At 55.9% G+C, this 17040-nt stretch overlaps 2 protein-coding genes across 2 annotated transcripts; one reads left to right on the top strand and one right to left on the bottom strand.

Moving 5' to 3' along the window:
- Positions 1 to 1168: 1168 nt before the first annotated feature.
- On the top strand, positions 1169 to 6085 carry LOC106801626 (keratin, type II microfibrillar, component 5-like). The gene is made up of 5 exons (XM_014786504.2): positions 1169 to 1222; positions 2424 to 2549; positions 4085 to 4305; positions 5301 to 5332; positions 5840 to 6085. Exons 1-5 carry the CDS (start codon positions 1220 to 1222, stop codon positions 6013 to 6015), a joined length of 558 nt encoding a protein of 185 aa, XP_014641990.1. The 5' UTR covers positions 1169 to 1219; the 3' UTR covers positions 6016 to 6085.
- Positions 6086 to 11085: 5000 nt separating this feature from the next.
- Positions 11086 to 16733, bottom strand: LOC101389457 (keratin, type II cuticular Hb1). The gene is made up of 9 exons (XM_014786494.2): positions 16197 to 16733; positions 15230 to 15438; positions 14490 to 14550; positions 13657 to 13752; positions 13264 to 13428; positions 12848 to 12973; positions 12387 to 12607; positions 12090 to 12121; positions 11086 to 11785 (listed from the first exon to the last, which is right to left on the bottom strand). Exons 1-9 carry the CDS (start codon positions 16563 to 16565, stop codon positions 11550 to 11552), a joined length of 1515 nt encoding a protein of 504 aa, XP_014641980.2. The 5' UTR covers positions 16566 to 16733; the 3' UTR covers positions 11086 to 11549.
- Positions 16734 to 17040: the final 307 nt, after the last annotated feature.

Here is a 17040-nt window from a genome sequence, read left to right as displayed (position 1 = left end):
AAAAAAGTTCAGAGCCAGCCCCGATGGCCTAGTGGTTAAAGTTCGGTGCTTACCACTTCGGCGGTCCAGGTTCATTTCCTGGTAGGGAAACCATACCACCCGTCTGTCAGTAGCCATGCTGTGGTGGCAGCTCACATAGAAGAACTAGAACGACTTACAACTAGAACAACCATGTACTGGGGTTTTGGAGAGGGGGGAAAAATAGTTCAGAGCAGAATTGTTTGTTATAACAAAAACAAAAACACCCACATGTATCCCTATAGAAGAATGGAGAAGTAGTCACAGATTGGAATACTATACAGCACTGAAAAATAAAGCTACATGCATCAAAATGGATGAATCTCACAAGTAGAATGTTGAGGAAAAAGCAAGTCACAGAAGCATAGAAACAGTGTAATGCTATATATATAAAGCTTAAAGGTAGAAAAAACTAAACACTTGCTTAGGGATTCAAACACACATGGTAAAATAATAAAGAAAATCAAGAGAATGCTTAACACAAAAACCCTGGATAGAGGTTACTTTGGAGATTGGATGGGGTCAGTGATGGAGGATGCTGTGATCAGAAAGGGCCCCACAGGGGGCTTCGAAGGTACTGGTGGGTACACGAGGATTTGTTTTACTACTGTTGCTATTTGAGTCGTTAAATGTATGTTATATATAGTCTTTTACATGTATGAGAAATTTATAAAACAGAAAAATTGCCTACAGCAGCTTGAGGTCTCTGGCCCTGGTTACTCCTTCAGTTCAGCCATCAGCACGGGTTTCCTACCTAGTCTTGGAACGGGAATCCCCAGCCCAGGTCTCTCTCCCTCCTGTCCATCTTCCACATTGCTACCAGACAGGCCTTCCTAAATTGCATCTCCCACCAGGCCACTGACCTGCTCAAGCACCTTCCGTGGCTCCCCACTGCCCACCCCACAAGCCCCAACTCCTCAGCTCCACACACTTCCCCCACCTGAAGTACCCGTCCTCTCCCCTCCTCCTCCTTCCTTCAAGGAGGGAGGTCCCAGCCTGGGACCTCCACTTTCCCACCTGGGCTCACAGAACGGCCCCTTCCGCCCGCTGTCAGAACTCTGCAATTGTAGCAAGGTGAGGTCACAAAGCTCCTGGGGAGGAGAGGCCTCGTCCTCGGAGGCCAGGATTCTGGGAGCTCCTTGGGCTGGAGTTTAGATGCTCCCGGGAGGCTTGGAGGAGAGAGACCACAGCTCCCTTCATCATGGTGAGACTTGTCCACGTGGCTCACGGGCTCACACGGGGTGAGGGGTCTCGGACTCCACCCAGATCTGTTGGCCCCAGCCAGGCACAGGCTTGCTTGCTATGTCCGCAGCTTCTGGGAACGGGAGTGGGAGAGGCTGGGCAGTCGGCGAGGGCAGAGAGCGGTGGGAGATGAAGTTCTGCAGTCTTTTCATATCCGTTCCCCCTGCCTGCCTTGGAGAGAAATTTGCGTTGGGCTGGCATGAGCATTTCCTATTCTCTGGGCTGAAGTGAGTGTGTGACGTTACGTCCTTCAGGGTGTAGAGCAAAGAGCTGGGCTTAAGATGCAGTCTGGCTCAGCCCTTGACCGGCAGGGTCCCTCACGTCCCTCTGGGTCCCTACTGCCTTGCACAGTAGACAAGTGGGTCAGCTTGCCCAAGGAAAGATAATGGAGACAGTAACACCCACCTGGCCTACTTCACAGGTGGTCGTGGGCTCCGGGGGGGGATGGTGGAGGGAAACGCCTGGAGAGTGTGAGGCTGTGCAGGCGTCAGTCACTGTACCCAGGCTGCTCGCGTGCTGGTGTGTGGGGACAAGGTGCAGAGAGGGAAAAGGCCCCCTGGCTTTGTCCCTGTGGACAGCACTTCCCGTAGTGGCCTTGGGTTTGGGAAAGGAGCCAGAATCTGGATCCCTGTCACTGATTAATAGCATTCATCAAGTTAAGGAAGCTTCTTCCTATTCTTAAATTTTTAAAAGTATTTTAAAATTAGGAATTATTGTTGGATTTTATTAAATGCAGTTTGTACTAATTTAGATGATCCTATGTGGTGAATGAGGATAGTTGATTTCCTAGAGTTTAAGTACCCCCGTTCCTGGGATAAACTCTATGTGATCTCAGGCTGAAGACTCGACTCAACAGCTTGTCGCTCTGCGGTGTTCCCTTCGTGCCTGAGTTCACGCTCCCTGTGGCATCCCCAGGCCTGGTGGAGCACCCACCACTGTCCACCAAGTGCATTTCATTCTCTCAACACCCCTTGGGGACAGGAAAGATTATCATCCCCATTATAAAGATGGAGAAACAGAGGCCCAGAGAAGTTAGATGATCTGCCCGAGATGGAGGGTGGATGGGTGGGTATTGGAACTGTCTAGGGGCCTCAGTTGAGTGCCCCTGTCTGCTGTCCTCATCTCCCTGATCCTCCCCCTGCTCTGCTGCCCCCACCCCGCAGTGTGAGGAGATAAAGGCAACTGTGCAGAATCACGCACCGAGCCTGAGGCACAGCAAGGAGGAGCTGAACAGGCTTAACCAGGCCATCCAGCGGCTGACTGCGGAGGGGGACGGTGCTAAGGGTCAGGTGAGGGTGGGAATGGGGGCGGCAGAGGGGTGACGGCGGGAGGATGTCCATTGTTTATGATGACTAGACTGGACACCCCCCATCCTTTGGAATAGATGCATAGAGTTTCATTTGTGAATGTCTGAGCAAACAGGAGTGTGGCTGTAGGTGCATAGCATGCTTACAGTGCCTAGGACTCTGCATTTCATGTAGGTAAGTAATTAACACGCAGGCAAATAGGTTTGAATATGTATGCTTGTTTCTATATCGTTTTTTATGTGTATATACATTTTTATGTCTGTGTGTTTTATCTTACACTGCATTAAATTTGAGCCCATCCTCAGAATGGGCAAGGTTTTACCTAAAAATCCAGTTTTCTGGGTTCTCTTTAAAAATGTGCAGATCTGGCAATGTTAAACTATGACCCCAAATGGTGGCATTTGGCTACAGAAGAGAGGCCTCTATCTTCTTTGTTGTCTTCACAGGGGGATATGCTCTGTGTGTGCCACAGTCCCCATCACTCCATATTGCCTCCTTTGACATCGAGGCAGAGGGTTCTGGGCCATTTATCATCCCCTTGGCCGGTGCTGTTATTATCCCTGTAGAAGAGAAAAGATGCTGAACCTCTGTCTCTATCTAAGGTAGAGAAATGAAAGACTGAAAACATGAAAGAGGTCCCAGTGATTTCAGGAAAATGAGAGTGTGCACATTTCTTTGTGGAACTGGATCCTATTGATTATACTTAACATTTGGCTTTACCTTTTGGTGCCTCCAGCCAGGTGTCTGTAGGCGTTTGTGTTTGTGATTCAGGCCTTAGAAAGGAGAGGTTCCCGCGGGAATGCTTTTCTTCTCCCGACCCCCCTCTTGCCGCCGTCTCCGTCAAGCCCCCCGGCTCACGCTCTGTGCCGCAGATGGAAAGGGTTCTGCTCCACGTCGGTCTTCCTTGCTTTCTGCAGATACAAGTGTCTCAGGCTCTGAGGGATATTTGGGAGGTTCTCCCTTCTCCAGGAAGTGATGACTTTGAGGAGGGACAAGCTGTTCAGGTTCAGGGGTGGCAGTGTGCGTGGGCGGGCCCGTCGTGGTTCAGTCCCCAACCTGCCACAGTGGCGCTCATTCCCCCACTGGCTTCCTAAGCAGCAAGCACACCGGGCCAAGGCAAGAGCTTATTATTATGATTTTTCCAGAGACTACACATTCTAGTCTCCTGTAAGGAAAGGAGATTCTTCCTGTTAGTTTCCCTGCTGAAACAAGAACCACAGCACGTGATGTGCTAAGGAGCCTTTGATGCTTCCTGGACCTGAGCTCCTATTAGAAGTGTCACCATCCTAGATGTAAAAGGCTCTCTCTCAGCCGTCCCAGATGGCTGGCCCCAAATCTCCACCCTGGGAGCGGGGCAGACACACAAACACATGTTTCAGTACAGGCGTGCTCGCTCCTCAGAATGCTTTCGAATCCCTCACTGGCCCTCCAGCCTCTGAGAACAGTCTGGGTCCTCGACGGGAGAGGGATGGGGGCCAAGGATGTCCTTCTGTCCGTGGTCTTCCCTTTGCCCCCAGCCCTGCGAACTAGAGAGGGCCAAGGAGCCGCCAGCTCTGCAGGAGGAGGCTGCCTCAGGCAGTGCCAAGGGCAAGCTGGCCTGGCTGGAGGCAGCCCTGCAGCAGGCCAAGCAGGACATGGCGCGGCAGCTGCGCGAGTACCAGGAGCTCATGATCGTCAAACTGGGCCTGGACTTTGAGATCGCCACCTACCGCAAGCTGCTGGAGGGCGAGGAGAGCAGGTGAGGGCCGGGCGGCGCTTCAGATGTGGCCACGGTGAGGAGTGCAGGAGCACAGAGAGGTCACTCTCTGGGTCCTCACCAGCCGGGGAGGGAGGGGGAGAGGTGACGTGGGCATCAGGGACTTTTTCTCCTGGAGCCTGCTTTTTCCCACCATCTTACAGCCCTCTAGACAAAAGGTCCTAGCAAATGAGCACCCTTGGCTCCAGGGATGGGGCAACTCATGAAGTCATTTACCCCCAGGATCAGAGAGCAGGGGCCAGCTGGTCCATCAAGATAGCTGCAGGGACCAAGGCCCAGCCAGGGGGAAAATGTCCCCAGTGCAGAGTGCCTTCTTCTCAACTCTACCCCTTTCCCTTTGGCCTGAGGAAGGCAGGCTTTACAAGAACAAGTTTTAACCTTAGACAGCAGTAGGGACCAAGGGCTGCCAGCTTTAGTGGTTACACCAGGCTGAAGGGAGGGAGAGGCAACCCACCGTGCAACAGGTGTGCTGCATTAGTTACCTCCCACATTTACTAAACCCCACAAAAATCCTGGGAGGGACGCTATTATCCCCATTTTACAGACGAGCAAACTGAGTCTCAGAGAGGGTAAAGGACCACCTCAAGGACCCACAGGTAGACAGTGATTGGATGAGGCCTGAACAACATTCCTGAGATAATTGAGGTATCCCTTTAAAATGCACCCCATCCGGCGCCATGATCTCTCCATTCAAGACGTTTAGGCCAAAGAAAGTATAGATCTTTAGCCTTTTCCTTCCTCCAAGAAGTCATCAATAAAAGTGAGTTATTGAATTTAAAGTGGGAAAGACTGAGTTTTAAGGTCCAGAAGGAGTCTTTACTGGAAAGGGCTGTGGGGATCTGAGAGCACCAAGGAACCTGCAGGATGCAACGAGTTCTGCCTGTCTGGAGAGGGCCAGGAGGGTTTTGTCTTGGAGAATGGAGAATATTCTGCCCGGCAGACAGATGCACTCACCTGCTTTCTCCTTCTCCCCGCAGGCTTGGTCTGGGATTTGGCACCGGGAGTGTCAGTAAGTAAATAATAGGAGTCACTTGGTCAGAGGGGTCAAATCCCCCTCCCCCTTGTGTGCATCTTCTTGGGAAGGGAGAAGGGGTCTGCTTCCTCTGTGTGTTTCCCTTTTGCGGGGGGAGGGGGGACTGTTTCTTGTCTTGGGGGTGATTTTTTGGGTTTGTGTGTTGGGGCGAGGGGATCCTGTGGTCTGTTCTTTGGGGGGAGGTTCTGTCGGTTTGTCCTGAGGTGTGGGAGTAAGTTCTGTGTGTTTATCCTCGTGGAGGAGATTGTTTTATCCTCGGATAATCTGTGTGTCTGACTCGAGGAGGGGGGATTCTTGAGTCTGTTTCTTGGCGAAGGGGTCTGTGTGTGTTACTTTGGGGAGTTTGCAGGTCTGTCTCCTGGTGGGGAGGACGGTCTGTGCGTCTGCCCCCTGGGGAAGGAGTCTGTCGTTCTGTCTTCTGGGGCTGAACGGGGAGTGCGGCGAAGAGAGAGTTTCCTCCCTTCAACAGCCGTTCTCCGCCAGCCCCGGGCAGCGCCCCCACCTGCGCGCCCGGCTCAGCCGCGGGCCCCGCCCGCCCGCCGCTGCCCGGAGCCGGCTCCGGCGCCCTGGAGACGAGCGCCCCTGGCGGCGGCTGCGCGCTCTGCGGCTCCCCCGGCTGCGTCGGGGACTTCAGTTGCAGCGGCCCCCGAGGATGCTGAACCCTCCTGCCCCTCTCCGGAGAAGTCAAGGAACCCTCGCTTCTGCCCCAGAGTCTTGGCCCTGTGTCTCAGACGCCCCCTCCCACGGAGCTGGCCCTCCCCTCGCCTCTCCCTCTTGTCCCCAACCCCGGAGGGTGAGGTCTCGGAATGTAGTTTACTGGACAGTGACCGACTCGTCCCCAGTGCGGAGAGGGCCTGGACGCTGTAATCCTCAGGAGGCCCGGTTCGTGGCCTCCCTGCACCAGCACTCTGCCCCTCTGAACTGCCCCACCCTCTTTTCCTGGGACTCCTCCTTTACAATAAAACGTTCTGCAGCGAACTGAGCCACCAGCCTGTTCGTACCTGATTCCTCAGGCTATTCCAAAAGCAAGGACGAAGCTGGCCGGATGTGGAGTGGAGGACACTACCAAGAAGCAACCCTCTTCTTGTGGTGCGTGGGTCCACATGACTTCAGTTTATGGTGATATTATAGAACCAGGATCCAAGGGGGTGGGGGTTGGTCAGAGGGCCCCTGGTGAAAGTGACAGAAGGGTTAATTCATGCAGGAGGGTCTGCTTATTCCCTAGGCTGGGGTGGGCAGTCAGCTCTTCTCTGCAGAGGAGCTGAGAACAGCATTCATTCATCCCCTCACTCACTCTACGAATGCTTATTGAAGGGCTCCTGAGGGTCAGGCACAGCGCTGGGGAGCAAGACCCCACTCTAATCCCTGGCCTCTGGAGAGGATGTTCCGGGTGGGGAGGCAGGCCATACACAAGCAGACAGGCCAGAAGAAGAAGAGGTGGGATGGGGAAGAGGGCGGGCCTTGTTCCGCCTGGCCAGAGGCCCTTGAGGACAGGCCTAGGGGAGATGGCCCTCACAGATTGGGGCTGGGGGATATGATACAGTCGGGTGGCTTAGGCCCGAGTTCTAGTTTACAAGTGATCAGTCTGATGGTTTGCTGGGAACAACATACTGTGGTGGAGGCAAACCTGGGCTTTGGGATCAGATGGAGGTTCCAGCTCTGCCCCCTCTTCCAGGTCGTGGTGTAGTTGGTCTGGGTATTCACAAGGCAACTGGACTTGGTGGGGTAGAAGATAGGCCATTTTGGGGGGTGGAGTGGCCAGAGAGGGGCTGGGTTTCTGGGCTCTTGTCACACAGGCCCCAGCGAAGCCTCTGTTCAGTGAGCTCACGTTCTTTTCTATTGCACAAAGGATTACATCATCCAGGCATCTGGGGAACAATGGTTCCTGCTTTCTGTGTCCCTGGGTGGGGCTAAGGTGCGTCACTGGCCAGAGGCCCTGGCTTTACCTTTTAAGGTATGCTAGTGCCAGGGTGTCTGCTGTGTTCTCCTGGGTCCCTGCCCAGAGAAAAGGTATCCAAAAGGCTCCCTTCCTGGTAAACAGTGGTCTCATGCAAAAGGAATGGGCCTGAAACTTGGCTGGCAGGCTGCCACCCACCTGAAGGGTCGGCGACATGGCCCCACTGGACTCATGCGTCAGCCTTGTTTGATCAATGCTGAGCGACACCAACTGTATAAACATTCCTATCAATACTCCCAGTGCGAGCAGCTGCTTGAAAGCAGAGCCGCCCTCTGCCAGATCTTTCAGGTGGGCTCCGGGTTTCTGCATTTTGCTAGGAGGTAATGACATTCTATGATTTTCAAGGTCAGGTTTTTCCAGCGCCTGCTGTGCTGATCATGTCAAAGAAGGAACTTTGTGGGAAGTGCAGAAGGAAATACCACCTACGAGTTGTCGGCAGGATTTCTGGTGCGCATTCTGCAGCCCGCATCACCGAGGACTGGCTGCCTGCATTTTCCCTTTCCAAATCCCCAGCCTGAGGGCAGGCCAGGAGATCCCAAGGGCTGTGGGGTTTGAGTCTGTTGCTGGGCCAGGGCCACGTGGGCCACCAGCAATGTTTGTGGTTTGGGGACAGATTCTCTGAGTAGCTCCCCTGACAATGGGCCACATTCCAGGCTGGGGTGGGAGAGAATATGGTCATTTATGGAGAGTCAATCACCAGCCCATTTACAAACTTTGTGAGTCAGGGTGACTTCTGAAGGGACAGTTGTCACCAGTTCGTCATGGCTTCTCAGCAGAAGGTGGACCAGGAGAGGTCAGCCCGCTGTGGGCTCCCCATGCCTGCCTCACACTTAATACACTTAAACATGATGGATGCAACTTCGCATCTGTCTCTGAGCCCCTCGAGGGCAGTGACTGTCATCCATCCTTCTCCAGGCCTGCAATGCAGAGGTGAACGGGTCCAGGCTCTGCGGTCTGTTGGCCTGTGCTTGGATGTACTGGGCCCGGTTCTTCCACCATTAACATGTCTCAGCTTGTGGAAACCCCTTGGGAGACTCTTGATGAGTCTAAATGCAATTCTTCTGATATGATTCCAGGTGCAGTGTATCAACCAGACCCGCCTGGAGTGAGGAAGGAAGGCCCGATTCTGTTTCTGATCCTGCTGTTACCTTGGCCCAACTCTTCCCCTGTTTCTGGGCCTCGGTCCAGCACTCCCCCAGTTCTAACTGGTGAAGATTCATTTATCTCTTTTACTTTTCCTCCCTACTTAACCTCTCTGCACTGCAGTTGATCTGTAAAATAAGAATAGGACCTATCACAGGGCTGTTTGAGAATTACATATGTTACTGTATGTAAAGTGCTTAAACATAATGAGAGCTATATAAAACTAATTAATGTTTCACTTACTGGAGTTCTTGGGAAGGGTTTTCAGCACCTTTAAAGAAGGTTCTACAAAGTCCAAGGCCAACTGGCCTCCCTCCGCCCTCACTGGAGCTAAAGTGACAGTAGGGCAGGAGGGGTGGGTAGGTGAGTCCGGGGTTACATCCCGGGCTCTGAGCCAGAGGGCACCTCCCCGTGTGACACCCAGCAGCACCTTCCTGTCACCACTCCCATCTTAGCCCAGTTCTCCAGCCGTGACCCCATCTCACCAGCACGAGTCCACTCGTGCACCCACGTTGCACTCATGTCCACAAGTATCCACTAAACTCCTCTCTCCAGCACATCTGTACAGGCATACACGCATTCACAAACATAATCACATGTACAGAAACCCTCAGTCACCCACACATATGTGTTTCCACACAGATGCCCGGAGATGTGCACACACCTGGATGCAGTCCTACTGTTCTACTCACAGACAGCTACCTGCAGACAGTGAGCTCTGCAGAATGAAGACACAGACAGCGTGCACCCAGCACAGTCGCATGGCACTGCAACTCCCTTCTTCCCTCCAGCCCCTAGTCCTGTCCCACGTCTCCTACAGAATAGTCGAGCTTCAAATTGATAAGGGACCTTAGTAGCCATCGAGGCCAAACTGGTCTTTTTTCACTGGTGAATACACTGAGGCCCAGAGAGGGGAGGTGACTTGCTAAAGGGCACACAGCGAGGTGTTTCATTTTTTTCACCATTCTGCATCATGGGTACTGTGTGTTTAACTCATTCACCCTTGCTCCTCTGCCTGAGCCTGTCCAGGAGTGGGAACCTTGGTGGAGGAGAGGATTGTGGAGCTGGAGCAGGAAAGAGGAGAAGGTTCAGAGCTGGAGGGAGGGTGAGAGAGTGAAGTATGGCAGGTCATCAAGGCCCAGCTGGGCTGATGAGACCAGTGAGATGGGAAGGGATGGGTCAGTTGACAGAGCTGAGAAGTCCCACTGGACTGATGGCTTCTGAGCTGGGGAAGGATGAGGGATGGAGCAGGTGCTCAGGCCTTGGTTCTGGACTCCTGACAGGGGCTGCTTCTGAGCTGTGTGGCCTCACAGCGCAGAGGGCTGGTTACAACAATGGACCACTCCGGAACTCTCTGAGGGCTCTGTCCTGCTCAGGATTCTGTCAGGGGGGCGGAGGGCCAGGTTGGTGGCCAGGAGACCAGGGATTGATCCTGTTCCTTAAAAGAGCTTTTGTCTTTTCAGATCACTTGCTTCTGGTCTCTCAATATTCTTAAGTACTTCTCTTGCCCTGAGAGATGGGCATGGGGACTTACATTTCTGCTCCTGTTTTCTGGGCCCAGGACTGGAAGTTTAGAGATTCACCCGCTGCACAGATCTATGTTTCGGGACTTGCCCTGGCCCGTAGTGATGTTGAGAGGCCATCTCCCTACCCTACTGCCACTTGTAAGATCCTCATCAGTGTGTCTGTGGGGGGACAGTTCCCTCTATGAAGGAGCTCCCTGGCCCTGGAAGACATGGGGCATTCTCTGTGTACTTGCACCCTCTGATCACAGATATAAGTGTAACGAGAGTGTGGCCATGGCCATGATTCCTGGAGGAATTGCTGCTTGATATTCTGCAGAAGAATACTGCTAACGATAAATACGTAACGTGGTTTTTTTGTGGCAGGCACTAAGCATTTTAGGATATGAAATTCCTTAATCTTTCCATCAACCCTATGAGGTAGGTGCTCTTTTTATCATTGTCACTTTAGACATGTGGAAACTGAGGCCCAGAGAGGGTAAGTACATGCCCAAGGTCACTCAGCTAGGAGGGAACAGAGCCCAGTTTTGGGGCCAGGCAGCTGGGTGCTCACCTCTACACCACATCATCTTCTTGCTACTTGCTGTTTTCTATCTCTGGGGTAATTTATCAGCTCTGGCAGGTCTCCAAACCCCAAAAGGACTCCATTAAAAAAAAAAAGGTAGCCATATCAAAGGCTTTCTAAAAGTTTAAATCATGTTCATGTATTTACCCCTTAAAAAATTCTCATAAATTACTCAGGCATGACTCTTCCCCACCAAAGCAATGGGTGATACTTCCTTAAGCTTGGAGCGCCTGGTGAATCAAATTTTCATCATTCATCAGGTTACAGATGTGCACAGGGTTGTTTCCGGGGAAGCAGCTGTGGTTCAGTGAAATAAGCACTAGAGAGGCATTCGGGGTTCAAACCCAGCTGTGCCCCTGAACTCAGTGTGGGGCCCTGCCCCAGCTACCGCGTGTCTCTGCGCTCCATTTGCAAGATGTACCATGAAGGTGGTGTGGATGAAATTACGCCGTGTGGGGGCCCAGCACAACCCCTGGCTAAATCTGAGACTGCTGTGAGCCCAGGGACAGATGCCTGTACTGGAGAGCCCAGACTAGGCTGTTTTTCTGCTCCATGTGACTTTGGGGACCCTCCCAAACCCCGACCCTTGAGGAGGATAACAGAGATGCAGACAAGGCGCAGGGCTGGCTACATTGATTTATTGGAAACACAGAGACAGAGATGAACACGGCAGAGAAGGAGAGGAAGAGGCTGGGGGTTTCCGCCCATGGGTCCCATGGCAGCTCAGGGTAGGGCGCTGGTCCTCTCTGCCCCCGAGCCCCCTTCCTGTGGGTGCCAAGGGGACTTCTTCCTGGGGTAGCCTTTCCCAGCAGAAAGCGGCAGAGCCGAGGGACAGGGAATCACACATGGAGGTGAGAGGCCAGGAGTGGGGCGGACCTTTCAAAGCCCGGAGAAGTAGCCAAGTGCTTGCTCCGCCCTGGGGGCTGGGCGGGGCTGGAGCAGGCGGGGCGAGCCTTGCCGGGCCGCGCGGGGGAGATGCCGGCCCGGGGGCTTGAGCCCGGGCGCCTAACATTTGCGGCAGCTGCTGGTGCAGGAGCCCACGCCGCAGGAGCTGATGCCGCAGGAGCCCACGCCGCCGGTGCCCAGGCCGCAGGACGTGATGGAATGGCAGGGCGCGCACAGGCCAGTGCTCACCACCAGGTTCCCGCCGCAGGGGGCGCTGCAGACGCTGTCCGCCACTGGCCGGGAGCCGGACACGCAGAGGTCCCCGCAGACGATCCCACCGCGAGAGCTGCTGACACCTGCGAACCCCAAAGACCCTGCTGAGTCAAAATTCTGGGGGGCGACTCATCCCGCTTCCCAACGATGCCTCTCCTCAAGCCCTGAGCCCTGGGTATGAAAAGTCAGGAGCTCCTTTACTTGACAACTCTAGGTCCATCTAGTCCCAAAGCTGTGGTCTTTCCTGCTGTCTGAGCCGAAGTCCCTCCTCCTGGGAAGTCGACCCACTCATGTATAGTTAGATTTCAGGGAAACCCATCCTTCTAGACTCTGCCACCCCCGACAGGAAGGGAGTGGACCCATCCACACAGGGCCTATGTTACTTACAGACATTCACGGCCCCAACACCTTCGCACAGTCTGAGAGGGAAGAAGAAAAGGCAACATTAGTGCCTCGCCAGAGGGGCAGACAGGACCCCACAAATTCTAGGAGTGGGGTCCACCAGAGGTCAGCACTGTAGGAGCAGCAGGTCTCAGGAAAGAGCCTCCCAAACCGCTCTCTCCCCAGAGTGATAAGTGACAGGATAGTCCCAGACCCTGGGGCGTTGCTCAGCCAGGAGAAAGGGTGGCTTTTGGTAAAGGGGCAGGAATGGGCAGCTCAGGGCCAGGGTGGGTCAGGCCGCACCTCTGCTCCTCGCCCTCCAGCAGGCGCCTGTAGGTGGCGATCTCGATGTCCAGGCCCAGCTTGGAGTTCAGCACCTCCTGGTACTCCCTCAGCAGGCAGGCCATGTCCTGCTTGGCCTTCTGCAGGGCGCCCTCCAGCCCGGCCAGCTTGCTGCGGGCGTCACTGAGGGCCGCCTCGCCCTGCTGCTCGGCCTCGGCCACGGCGGCCTCCAGCTTGGAGATCTGGGGACCCAGAAGAGAACGAGGTGGGTCATGGTCCCTGGGTCTCTCTGTCCATTTCCTGCCTGTGATCAGTCCTCCTGCCCAGCTGGGGACACCCAGGAACAGGCCTCTCGCCCTCATCACCTGGGTCTCCCTGAGCGACCACAAGTAGGGACTCTAGTCATGCACACGGGCTAGAGGATGAGTGCTGAGATCCACACTGGGCTCACACACCCTGGGTGGGCCCCAAACGACCATTACCTGGCACTTGGCATTCTCGATCTCGGCGGTCAGCCTCTGGATCAGGCGGTTCAGCTCGTTGATCTCCTCCTTGGTGCGGCGCAGGGTCTCCCCGTGCCGGACCACCGTGGCCTTTATCTCCTCGCACTGGGGGGAAGCAGAGAAGCTCCTGAGGCTCAGGATGGGAAATCCCACCCATTTGGGACACCACAGATGATAGTGCAGGTTGCACAGTGCTCATCCTGTGCAACCACACATGGCAGCCCTGCTCAGCCACCCCAACCTGAGAGCTCTCTGCCCTTCTTACCATCTCTAGGGAAGTACACACCACAATTGCCTTAGGGATCAGAATCCCCTAACAAAAGAAGCCTTGCTAATCTATACCTCGCATCCCTCCCACTGCCATAGGTAGAAGGCAAGTGCTCTGTGCCACTCACCTTGGTGCGGTACCAGCTCTCAGCCTCGGCCCGGCTGCGGCTGGCGATGTCGTCGTAGTGAGCCTTGATCTCGGCCACGATGCTGTCCAGGTTCAGGTCCCGGCTGTTGTCCATCTTGACGATGACCGAGGTGTCCGAGATGTGGGCTTGGAGAACACGGATCTCCTGCGATAGGGGGGTGGCGGGGAGTGGAAGGCTCTTGTTCACAGCACAGCCTCACCCACCATAGCCTGGACCGTCTTCTCAGCCCTTCCCTCGTCCTCAGCCCTGCCCCCTCTGAGAGCCTCATGGACGGCAGCCCCCTGCCCACATCCCTGTCCCCCTCTAATCCCAAGCCAGTGCCCTCTCTTCCAGGCCGGCTGCTGGTTTTCTGCCGGCACCACGCCGCCTCACCTCCTCATAGAGTCGCCTCAGGAAGTCGACCTCCTGGGTCAGCGCCTCCGCGTTGGCCTCCAGGTCTGACTTCTGGAGGTAGGCGCAGTCCACGTCCTGGAAAGGTGGGGAGTCTTTGAGCTCAGAGGACCCCTGGTGATCGTCACCCCACACTCCTCTCTCTTCTCACCCATTACGTGGAGGCCAGGGGAAAGGATTGCCCAGTGTTCCCATCCCATGCCATCTCCATACCTTCTGACCGCCCAGGATGGGCCCCCGACCCCTGCCACTTCTGAGAACAAACCCTGGTGCCTTGGCGATGGGCCACCAGCCTTTCACCCCCGACCGGGGACAGCTTGCCCTCCCGGCTCTCGTTTCCACCCTCCCCTGTTCCAGGAGGCCTGCCAGGCAGATTCCCCCACTCGGCCACCTTGACCCTTCGCTGTCCCCCACGGTCCTCCAGGACTGCACCTGGCCACTCCTGGTTCTGCTCCATCCTCCCCCAAGCCTGGGACTGTGGCCCTGCTCTGAGTCAGATGTCCCACAGGCCTCGACAGCACAGTGTCCCTCAACAGAGACACTGAAGCTGCTGTGCCTCCGTGTGGACCCCGGACATCCAGGGGGCAACCCGGCCATCCCCCTGCCCCAGGGCAGCGTGGGAGTGGGTATTCCAGGTTATTGCCCTCGGTCAAAGGCCTGGATGTGCCTTTCACGACATGATCTCTGGGGATTTCCCACCTCATGTGGCAAGGTGACTGCACCCCACACTGAAGTGGGGACCCTGGGTCTCCCCGAGAAAAGTCTGTCATTCTGAGGTCCCTCGTGTCTGTGCCTCCCGATCCCATGGCACCCACCTTCTTCAGAGCCACAAACTCGTTCTCAGCTGTCGCTCTCAGAGAAACTTCCTCCTCATACCTGAGGCACAGGAGGGCAGAGCGGAAGGTTACAGGAGGGCAGGTCTCCCCAGACCCCTCCACTTCACCCCAGGGACGGGGGAAGTATTAGGAACCTCCCCACTCAGCTGGGCCCCCGGCAGCCCTGCTGGGTCCTGTCTGCTTGGATTGGGGTGTGTCTGTGATTCTCTCTCCACTGTGAATTGAGGGCTCTGGGGCTAATATTCTGGGACCTCACAGCCCTGTTCCCAAAGCTGCTCTGAGGTCACCTCCAGAGGCACATAAGCCTCAGCACCCAGCCCCATGCCAGGAGTGGACAGCGTCACCTCGGGGCACTGGGGCCCAGCCTCCCCTCCCCTAGGTGTCCCTCCTGGCTCAGCTGTAGGGGCCCATGAGACCCATGGGCCATCAGCACTCAGCACCCTAAGCAGTGGGACCCCCAGAGCCCCAGGACCAGCTGCTGAGTGGTCAGGCTCAGGGAAGAGAAGGCTGAGGTAGGAGAGATGTCTCCAGCGTGACCCCAGCGCTACACTTAGGTTCAAGCCCATTGGATTAGACCTGAGAAGAATTTCCCAGCAGGGCAAGTGGCCATGCAGGCCAGGTTGGTGGGCTGTAGCAGGATCCTCTCATCAGTGCAGTTGTTGCCCAGATGCCTGCCTAAGTCATTTCCTGTGCCCAGTGTAACCCCCGGCTGCACTCACCTCTTCTTGTAGCCCTCCAGCACCTCCTGCACGTGGTTGAGCTCCGAGGCCAGCCTCCCGCTGTCGGCCTCCACTAGCTCGGCCTCCCGCCGCAGCGTCTCGAGGTAGCCGCTGAACAGCGGCTCCAGGTTACTCTCACAGCACTTGCGGTTCTGGTAGAACTGCAGCTTCGTCTCCAGCAGCTTGTTCTGCTGCTCCAGGAAGCGCACCTGCCATTCGGGGTGGGGAGGAGGGGTCAGATGGCTCCTGGCGCCCCAAAGCCAATTTGGGGGAGAGAGGTGATTGCTTTCAGGTACACTCCTAACGCAGAGCTCAGCAGAGATTAGACAGAGCTGGGCAGTGGGACACAAGGCAACCTCTGGATTTCCTGATTGGGTTCTCTGTCTGGATTTTCCAGCTTAGGGATGGGAGCAAGAGTTATCCCCACCTGATGCGTCCAGGTCGTGTGGTCAGGAGCCAGGTGCAAAGCTCAGCCCCTCACCCTGGACCCAGAGGAGGAGCCCTCTTAGGCAAAGCCCCCAGATTCAGTCACAGCATGGGGTTTCTGGGACCAGGAGGATGTCACAGGCCATCTAGAGGAGAGCTTAGCTACCCTAGCCCCTCCCTACTTCATCTGACAGCCAATCCACCCCACCCCCTCAGAGGGAACACAGCTGCAGTCTGGGGCAGTCCAAACCTCTGTGATCTCAGAAGCAGCCCTCACACTCCTTCCCGACCTCCTGAAGTCTGGCTTGTGCCCTAGGGCAGCCAGGTCACACGTTTTTTCCACAAGCCCTGCCTATCTGAACTCTCAGCAGAGTCTGGTCTTGTGTGAGTGCCTGTTTGTGTCTGTGTGTCTGTCTGCCACCCCAATCAGACTGGGCACTCCTGCAGGCAGAGGTCTCTCTGCCTCAGACTCTCCCTGAGTGCTCATCCTGAGTCCTGAGCATGGGTGAGGTTCAGGAAAGGCGTGATCAAGGACACCCACCTTGTCGATGAAGGCAGCGAACCTGTTGTTGAGGCTCTTGATCTGCTCCTTCTCCTCTTGCTTCACGTACTGCGCATTGGGGTCGATCTCCAGGTTGAGGGGCGCCAGGAGGCTCTCGTTGACCGACACGGTGGTGATGCAGGGCGCGCTGGGCCCGCGCACGCCGCCGGAGCGGTATCCGAAGCTGCGGCCGCAGGAGCCGGCGCGGAAGCCCCCGCAGAGGCTGCGGCTGCCGAAACCCCCGGAGAGGCCGCGGTAGCAGGAGACGCCGCGGTAGGGGGCGGCCGTGATGCAGCAGCGACCGGGCCGGGGCCCGCAGGCCGACACGCAGCTGAAGGCGCGGCTGCTGAATCCTGATCCGCAGGTCATGGTGCTTCTGGAGGTGTGGGGTGCAGAGCACGGGATGTGAGGTCCGGAGTCTCGGTGGAAGCTCCAGTGTGCTCCTCACGGCGCCCCGGTCCTATTTATGCTCAGATCTGAAGGGGCTTGGCTCTGCGATGGGGTGGGGGCAATTTGTGCTTTATAGGCTTGGGCAGTTATGCGGGTCAGCGCCTCTCTAGAATGTGCTTTAATGGTGGAGTGGCCCGCACCCTCCTCTGTGTAAAGGATGCCAACCCCTGGGCCACAGGGGACTCAGCACTTTTCATCTTCAAAGCGCCTTGCCAGCAGGGCATGCACTCACCTGAGGGCATCCTGGAGAGGAGGGCAGGGCAGGGAAGGAGAGGGGAGGGAGGGAGGATTGGTACCAGAAGAAGGGGAGGGAGGGAGGAGGGGACCCGTGTGTGTGTGTGTGTGTGTGTGTGTGTGTGTGTGTGTGTGTGTGTGTAGGGGGTGAGTGAGGAGG

Source organism: Ceratotherium simum, chromosome 17, assembly GCF_057802395.1.
Source record: "Ceratotherium simum simum isolate JZ-2026a chromosome 17, ASM5780239v1, whole genome shotgun sequence".
In the NCBI taxonomy this organism is placed as follows: Eukaryota; Metazoa; Chordata; class Mammalia; order Perissodactyla; family Rhinocerotidae; genus Ceratotherium; species Ceratotherium simum.
This window is presented reverse-complemented; position numbering and strand designations above follow the sequence as displayed.

What these genes read in the sequence shown, in the direction of transcription:
- LOC106801626 (XM_014786504.2), top strand. An exon ending in GGGACGGTGCTAAGGGTCAG is followed by an intron (nt 2,550 to 4,084) that starts GTGAGGGTGGGA and finishes CTTTGCCCCCAG; the next exon opens with CCCTGCGAACTAGAGAGGGC. An exon ending in ATTTGGCACCGGGAGTGTCA is followed by an intron (nt 5,333 to 5,839) that starts GTAAGTAAATAA and finishes GTTCTCCGCCAG; the next exon opens with CCCCGGGCAGCGCCCCCACC.
- LOC101389457 (XM_014786494.2), bottom strand. Translation starts at nt 16,565, where the DNA reads ATGACCTGCGGATCAGGATTCAGCAGCCGCGCCTTCAGCTGCGTGTCG. An exon ending in CTGGAGGGCTACAAGAAGAG is followed by an intron (nt 14,551 to 15,229) that starts GTGAGTGCAGCC and finishes CCTGTGCCTCAG; the next exon opens with GTATGAGGAGGAAGTTTCTC. An exon ending in CTGGAGGGCGAGGAGCAGAG is followed by an intron (nt 12,122 to 12,386) that starts GTGCGGCCTGAC and finishes CTTCCCTCTCAG; the next exon opens with ACTGTGCGAAGGTGTTGGGG.